The 8,608-nt window shown below is 51.5% G+C and overlaps 1 protein-coding gene across 1 annotated transcript in view; it reads right to left on the bottom strand.

Moving 5' to 3' along the window:
* Positions 1–559: 559 nt before the first annotated feature.
* The window catches only part of LOC149434830 (serine protease inhibitor A6-like), a 40,872-nt gene continuing 32,823 nt past the window's right edge, over positions 560–8,608 (bottom strand). Inside the window, exon 5 of the mRNA XM_089663327.1 lies at positions 560–834. Coding sequence (XP_089519453.1) covers positions 634–834 — 201 coding nt within the window. The 3' untranslated portion in view covers positions 560–633. The remainder of the gene's footprint in view (positions 835–8,608) is intronic.

The raw sequence follows: 8,608 nt of genomic DNA, 5'->3' as shown, positions 1-8,608 counted from the left end.
CCAATGATGGGGCACTATTCATCCCACTGACACCAATGATGGGGCACTATTCCTCCCAGTGACACCAATGATGGGGCACTATTCCTCCCACTGACATCAACGATGGGGCACTATTCCTCCCACTGACACCAATGATGGGGCACTATTCCTCCCACTGATACCAACGATGGGGCACTATTCCTCCCACTGACACCAATGATGGGGCACTATTCCTCCCACTGATACCAACGATGGGGCACTATTCCTCCCACTGACACCAATGATGGGGCACTATTCCTCCCACTGATACCAATGATGGGGCTCTATTCCTCCCACTGACATAAACAATGGGGCACTATTCCTCCCACTGACACCAATGATGGGGCACTATTCCTCCCACTGACACCAATGATGGGGCACTATTCCTCCCACTGACACCAATGAAGAGGTTCCCAATGCACATGTCTATGAGAGCTCAGTTTGTGACTCCCCCACACCACCCTATTGGTCCCCCATTACTGGCTGGTATCTCTCACTCATTAACACAAAGGCAATCCAGGGGAAAACAACAACACAGAAATTGTTCAGCACATCCCCTTTATTCTCAGCAGGATGGTTTCATTTTGTTCAGCACTTTATATCTGCTTCATCCGATTACTTCCCTGACCACTTGGGGTCCATGAATCGGCCAATCCCGAGGATGGTTTTGGTGTCTTTGTGGTACAACATCATGATGAACGGGCGATTAACATTGAACTGGGGGACCTGAAGGGCGGCTAAGTTTAATGTGGAAAAAGTCGAAGCGTCGTCCGCTGTTCCTCTCTCCTTGAAGGTGATATAAGATTGGTGGAGAACCTGTCAACACAAAAAAGTCAAGGAATGAACTTATAAAAGTTAAAAGAATGAAAAATTAAAAAAACAAACCTAAAAAAAAAGATTTGGGGACTAAGATAAATGAAACATACTAGGAGAGTGGACTTTGTTAGGAAGAGAGATTGGGGGGGGGGGATGTGTGCTAGTAGGGGTGATTGAAGGGATTTGCGCGAGGAGAATTTATTTTTTTGGGGGGGTTATTGCTAGCAGAGGGGATTTGGGGGGAGGAGATTTCTGCTGAGAGAGTGGATTTCTGTTAGGTAGAGGGATTGGGGGATTTGTGCTAGGGGGGAAACATTTTTGGGGTGGGTTTAGTGCTAGCAGAGGGGATTTGGGGGGGATTTGTAGTAGAAGGGGGAATTGGAGGAGGAATTTGTACTAGGAGAATGGATGTCTGTTAGGAAGAGGGATTTGGGGGGGGGGGGGATGTGTGCCAGCAGGGATGGTTGAAGGGATTTGTGCTAGAGGGGGGATTTTGTTTGGGGTGTGTGTGTGTAGTGGGCTGCAGATGGTATTTGGGAAGGATTTGTGCTGAGAAAAAGGGATTGGGGGGGAGGATTTGTACTAGGACAATAGATTTCTGTTACGAAGAGTGATTGGGGGGAGGATTTGTGCTAATAGGGATGATTGAAGGGATTTCTGCTAGGAGGGGATTTTGTTTTGGGGGGGGGGTTTAGTGCTAGCACAGGGGAATTGGGTGGAATTGGTGCTGAGGGAGGGGGTTTGGGAGGATTTGTACTAGAAGGGGTGATTGAAGGGATTTGTGCTAGGAGTGGAAATTTGGGGAGGGGGGGAGTATTACTGCTAGCAGAGGGGATTGGGGGAGGGGAATTTGTGCTGAGAGAAGGGGATTTGGGAGGATTTGCACTAGACGGGGTGATTTGGAGGAGGGATTTATACTAGGAGAGTGGATTTCTGTTAGGAAGAGGGATTTGGGAGGGGGAGGAAATTTGTGCTAGTAGGGGTGATTGAAGGGATTCGTGCAAAGAGAGGAAATTTGGGGAGGGGGGAGGATTAGTGCTATCAGAGGGGATGGGGGGGGGTGATTTGTGCTGAGGGAGGGGGATTTGGAGGGGATTTGTACTAGAAACGGAAATTTGTAGGGGGGATTTTTACTAGGAGAGTGGATTTCTGTTATGAAGAGGGATCTGGGAGGGGATTTGTGCTACTAGGGGTGATTGAAGGGATTTGTGCCAGAAGGGGAACATTATTTTATTTTAGGGGGGGGGGGGAATTAGTGCTAGCAGAGGCGATTTGGAGGGATTTGTACTAGGAGAGTAAATTACTGTTAGGAAGAAGGATTTGGGGGGTGGAAGGTTTTGTGTGTGTGTGTGTGTGGGTGAGCAGAGAGGGGTGTTTGGGGTGTGGAGGTGAGCAGAGAGGGGTATTTGGGGTGTGGAGATGAGCAGAGAGGGGTGTTTGGGGTGTGGAGGTGAGCAGAGAGGGGTGTTTGGGGTGTGGAGGTGAGCAGAGAGGGGTTTGAGGTGTGGAGGTGAGCAGAGAGGGGTGTTTGAGGTATGGAGGTAAGCAGAGAGGAGGTTTGAGGTGTGGAGGTGAGCAGAGAGGGGTGCTTGGGGTGTGGAGGTGAGCAGAGAGGGGAGTTTGGGGTGTGGAGGTGAGCAGAGAGGGGCGTTTGGGGTCTGGAGGTGAGCAGAGAGGGGCGTTTGGGGTGTAGAGGTGAGCAGAGAGGGGCGTTTGACGTGTGGAGGTGAGCAGAGAGGGGCGTTTGAGGTGTGGAGGTGAGCAGAGAGGGATGTTTGGGGTGTGGAGGTGAGCAGAGAGGGGTGTTTGGGATGTGGAGGTGAGCAGAGAGGGGTGTTTGAGGTGTGGAGGTGAGATGAGAGGGGTGTTTGAGGTGTGGAGGTGAGCAGAGAGGGGCGTTTGGGGTGTTGAGCTGAGCAGAGAGGGGTGTTTGGGATGTGGAGGTGAGCAGAGAGGGGTGTTTGAGGTGTGGAGGTGAGCAGAGAGGGGTGTTTGAGGTGTGGAGGTGAGCAGAGAGGGGCGTTTGGGGTGTTGAGCTGAGCAGAGAGGGGTGTTTGGGATGTGGAGGTGAGCAGAGTGGGGTGTTTGAGGTGTGGAGGTGAGCAGAGAGGGGTGTTTGAGGTGTGGAGGTGAGCAGAGAGGGATGTTTGAGGTGTGGAGGTGAGCAGAGAGGGGTGTTTGAGGTGTGGAGGTGAGCAGAGAGGGGCGTTTGGGGTGTTGAGCTGAGCAGAGAGGGGTGTTTGGGATGTGGAGGTGAGCAGAGAGGGGTGTTTGAGGTGTGGAGGTGAGCAGAGAGGGGGGTTTGGGGTGTCGAGGTGAGCAGAGAGGGGTGTTTGGGATGTGGAGGTGAGCAGAGAGGGGTGTTTGAGGTGTGGAGGTGAGATGAGAGGGGTGTGGAGGTGAGCAGAGAGGGATGTTTGAGGTGTGGAGGTGAGCAGAGAGGGGCGTTTGAGGTGTGGAGGTGAGCAGAGAGGGGTGCTTGAGGTGTGGAGGTGAGCAGAGAAAGGTGTTTGGGGTGTGGAGGTGATCAGAGAGGGGTGTTTGAGGTGTGGAGGTGAGCAGAGAGGGGTGTTTGAGGTGTGGAGGTGAGCAGAGAAAGGTGTTTGGGGTGTGGAGGTGAGCAGAGAGGGGTGTTTGAGGTGTGGAAGTGAGCAGAGAGGGGTGTTTGAGGTGTGGAGGTGAGCAGAGAGTGGTGTTTGGGGTGTGGAGGTGAGCGAGAGGGGTGTGGAGGTGAGCAGAGAGGGGTGTTTGGGGTGTGGAGGTGAGCAAAGAGGGGTGATTGGGGTGTGGAGGTGAGCAGAGAGAGGTGTTTGGGGTGTGGAAATGAGCAGAGAGAGGTGTGGAGGTGAGCAGAGAGGGGTGTTTGAGGTGTGGAGGTGAGCAGAGAGGGGTGTTTGGGGTGTGGAGGTGAGCAGAGAGGGGTGTTTGGGGTGTGGAGGTGAGCAGAGAGGGGTGTTTGAGGTGTGGAGGTGAGCAGAGAGTTGTGTTTGGGGTGTGGAGGTGAGCGAGAGGGGTGTGGAGGTGAGCAGAGAGGGGTGTTTGGGGTGTGGAGGTGAGCAGAGAGGGGTGTTTGGGGTGTGGAGGTGAGCAGAGAGAGGTGTTTGGGGTGTGGAAGTGAGCAGAGAGGGGTGTGGAGGTGAGCAGAGAGGGGTGTTTGGGGTGTGGAGTTGAGCAGAGAGGGGTGTTTGGGGTGTGGAGGTGAGCAGAGAGGGGTGTTTGAGGTGTGGAGGTGAGCAGAGAGGGGTGTTTGGGGTGTGGAGGTGAGCAGAGAGGGGTGTTTGGGGTGTGGAGGTGAGCAGAGAGGGGTGTTTGAGGTGTGGAAGTGAGCAGAGAGGGGTGTTTGAGGTGTGGAGGTGAGCAGAGCGGTGTTTGAGGTGTGTAGGTGAGCTGAGAGTGGTGTTTGGGGTGTGGAGGTGAGCAGAGAGGGGTGTTTGGGGTGTGGAGGTGAGCAGAGAGGGGTGTTTGGGGTGTGGAGGTGAGCAGAGAGGGGTGTTAGAGGTGTGGAGGTGAGCAGAGAAGGGTGTTTGGGGTGTGGAGGTGAGCAGAGAGGGGTGTTTGAGGTGTGGAGGTGAGCAGAGAGTGGTGTTTGGGGTGTGGAGGTGAGCACAGAGGGGTGTTTGAGGTGTGGAGGTGAGCAGAGGGGTGTTTGGGGTGTGGAGGTGAGCAGAGAGGGGTGTTTGGGGTGTGGAGGTGAGCAGAGAGGGGTGTTTGGGGTGTGGAGGTGAGCAGAGAGGGGTGTTTGGGGTGTGGAGGTGAGCAGAGAGGGGTGTTTGAGGCGTGGAGGTGAGCAGAGAGGGGTGTTTGGGGTGTGGAGGTGAGCAGAGAGGGGTGTTTGAGGCGTGGAGGTGAGCAGAGAGGGGTGTTTGGGGTGTGGAGGTGAGCAGAGAGGGGTGTTTGAGGTGTGGAGGTGAGTAGAGAGCTGTTTGAGGTGTGGAGGTGAGCAGAGAGGGGTGTTTGAGGTGTGGAGGTGAGCAGAAAGGGGTGTTTGAGGTGTGGAGATGAGCAGAGAGGGGTGTTTGAGGTGTGGAGGTGAGCAGAGAGGGGTTATTGAGGTGTGGAGGTGAGCAGAGAGGGGTGTTTGGGGTGTGGAGGTGAGCAGAGAGGGGTGTTTGGGGTGTGGAGGTGGGCAGAGAGGGGTGTTTGGGGTGTGGAGGTGAGCAGAGAGGGGTGTTTGGGGTGTGGAGGTGGGCAGAGAGGGGTGTTTGGGGTGTGGAGGTGAGCAGAGAGGGGTGTGGAGGTGAGCAGAGAGGGGTGTTTGGGGTGTGGAGGTGAGCAGAGAGGGGTGTTTGGGGTGTGGAGGTGAGCAGAGAGGGTTGTTTGGGGTGTGGAGGTGAGCAGAGAGGGGTGTTTGAGGTGTGGAGGTGAGCAGAGAGGGGTGTTTGGGGTGTGGAGGTGAGCAGAGAGGGGTGTTTGGGGTGTGGAGGTGAGCAGAGAGGGGTGTGGAGGTGAGCAGAGAGGGGTGTTTGGGGTGTGGAGGTGAGCAGAGAGGGGTGTTTGGGGTGTGGAGGTGAGCAGAGAGGGGTGTGGAGGTGAGCAGAGAGGGGTGTTTGGGGTGTGGAGGTGAGCAGAGAGGGGTGTTTGGGGTGTGGTGGTGAGCAGAGAGGGGTGTTTGGGGTGTGGAGGTGAGCAGAGAGGACCAGCTGCCCGAGTGCTCTATCATCTATGGGCCGTACACAAGGACTTGCAGCTTTTATATACCAGTGACATCACCGATATGGGCGCACGCGGTGTTACTGTTTGGACGCAACTTTTGTATTGCAATTGTTATTATTGTCTGAAATAAACATTTGTACTTTTTTATACATTGGTTATGTTTCCTATTATGGAACACTTAGAGTCCCCTTACCTGTATTCCCATCTCTCCTATAGGGGCACTATTCATCTAACTGACACCAACAATAGGGTACTATTCATCTAACTGACACCAATGATGGAGCACTATTCATCCTACTGACACCAATGATGGGGCACTATTCATCCTACTGACACCAATGATGAGGCACTATTCCTCCCACTGACACCAATGATGAGGCACTATTCATCCCACTGACACCAATGATGGGGCACTATTCATCCTACTGACACCAATGATGAGGCACTATTCCTCCCACTGACACCAACAATGGGGCACTATTCATCTCACTGACACCAATGATGGGACACTATTCTTCCCACTGACACCAACAATGGGGCACTATTCCCCCACTGACACCAATGATGGGGCACTATTCCTCCCACTGACACCAATGATTGTGCACTATTCCTCCCACTGACACCAACAATGGGGCACTATTCCCCCCACTGATACCAATGATGAGGCACTATTCCTCCCACTGACACCAATGATGGGGCACTATTCCTCCCACTGACACCAATGATGAGGCACTATTCCCCCCACTGACACTAATGATGGGGTATTATTCCTCCAACTGACACCAACAATGGGACACTATTCCCCTCACTGACACCAATGATGGGCACTATTCCTCCCACTGACACCAATGATGGGGCACTATTCATCCAACTGACACCAATGATGGGGCACTATTCCTCCCACAGACACCAACAATGGGGCACTATTCCCCCCACTGACACCAATGATGGGGCATTATTCCTCCCACTGACACCAACAATGGGGCACTATTCCCCTTACTGACACCAATGATGGGACACTATTCCTCCCACTGACACCAATGATGGGGCACTATTCCCCCCACTGACACTAATGATGGGGTATTATTCCTCCAACTGACACCAACAATGGGACACTATTCCCCTCACTGACACCAATGATGGGGCACTATTCCTCCCACTGACACCAATGATGGGGCACTATTACTCCCACTGACATAAAAAATGGGGCACTATTCCCCCCACTGACACTAATGATGGGGTATTATTCCTCCCTCTGACACCAATAATTAGAGATGAGCGAATCGAACATGACGAAGTGGAATTCGTTCCGAAGATTTGGAAAAATTCTATTCGCGACGAATCCGAAGATTAGCAAACTTCGGATGCACGAATCGAATTTTCCCAAAAATGGCGGCGACATGTGTGGCGACGGAGAAAATGGACAGAGAAGATGGGGCGGGGATCTCTGGGAAGGCGCGCAGACAAGGCGCGCTGACCCATAATGCATTGATGACATGTGATCGCATTAGCCAATCAGCAGCCAGCCAGCACTGTGTAATGGTGGAGCTATAAATCGCGGCCATCTTAGAATTCTCCATTAGCCTCCGGTCATTCAAGAGAGACAGACCTGTGTGTATTAAGGGACAGAGTTAGGGCCACAGAGACTTTAGGGCCACAGAATCGTTACTCAGGGACACAGAATCGTTACTCAGGGACACAGAATCGTTACTCAGGGACACAGAATCGTTACTTAGGGACACAGAATCGTTACTCAGGGACACAGAATCGTTACTCAGGGACACAGAATCGTTACTCAGGGACACAGAACTGTTACTCAGGGACACAGAATTGTTACTCAGGGACAGACACAGAATTGTAACTGAGGGACACAGAATTGTTACTCAGGGACACAATTGTTACTCAGGGACACAGGATTGTTACTCAGGGACAGACACAGAATTGTTACTGAGGGACACAGAATTGTTACTGAGGGACACAAAATTGTTACTCAGGGACACAGAATTGTTACTCAGGGACAGACACAGAATTGTTACTCAGGGACACAGAATTGTTACTGAGGGACACAGAATTGTTACTCAGGGACAGACACAGAATTGTTACTGAGGAACACAGAATTGTTACTCAGGGACACAATTGTTACTCAGGGACACAGAATTGTTACTCGGGGACAGACACAGAATTGTTACTGAGGGACACAGAATTGTTACTGAGGGACACAGAATTGCTACTGAGGGACACAGAATTGTTACTGAGGGACACAGAATTGCTACTGAGGGACACAGAATTGTTACTGAGGGACACAGAATTGTTACTCAGGGACAGAAACAGAATTGTTGCTGAGGGACACATAATTGTTACTCAGGGACACAATTGTTACTCTGGGACAAAGAATTGTTACTCAGGGACAGACCCAGAATTGTTACTGAGGGACACAAAATTGTTACTGAGGGACACAGAATTTTTACTGAGGGACACAGAATTGTTACTCAGGGACACAGAATTGTTACTCAGGGACAGACACATAATTGTTACTGAGGGACACAGAATTGTTACTCAGGGACACAATTGTTACTCAGGGACACAGAATTGTTACTCAGGGACACAGAATTGTTACTCAGGGACAGACACATAATTGTTACTGAGGGACACAGAATTGTTACTGAGGGACACAGAATTGTTACTGAGGGACACAGAATTGTTACTCCGGGACACATAATTGTTACTCAGGGACAGACACAGAATTGTTACTGAGGGACACAGAATTGTTACTGAGGGACACAGAATTGCTACTGAGGGACACAGAATTGTTACTGAGGGACACAGAATTGTTACTCAGGGACACAGCATTGTTACTCAGGGACAGACAAAGAATTGTTACTGAGGGACACAGAATTGTTACTGAGGGAAACAGAATTGTTACTCAGGGACACAGAATTGTTACTCAGGGACAGACACAGAATTGTTACTGAGAGACACAGAATTGTTACTGAGGGACACAGAATTGTTACTGAGGAACACAGAATTGTTACTCAGGGACACAGAATTGTTACTCAGGGACAGACACAGAATTGTTACTGAGGGACACAGAATTGTTACTGAGGGACACAGAATTGTTACT

This window comes from Staurois parvus, unplaced genomic scaffold, assembly GCF_062004578.1.
Source record: "Staurois parvus isolate SC_StPar_1 unplaced genomic scaffold, SC_StPar_1.0 ptg001665l, whole genome shotgun sequence".
Lineage (NCBI taxonomy): Eukaryota > Metazoa > Chordata > Amphibia > Anura > Ranidae > Staurois > Staurois parvus.
This window is presented reverse-complemented; position numbering and strand designations above follow the sequence as displayed.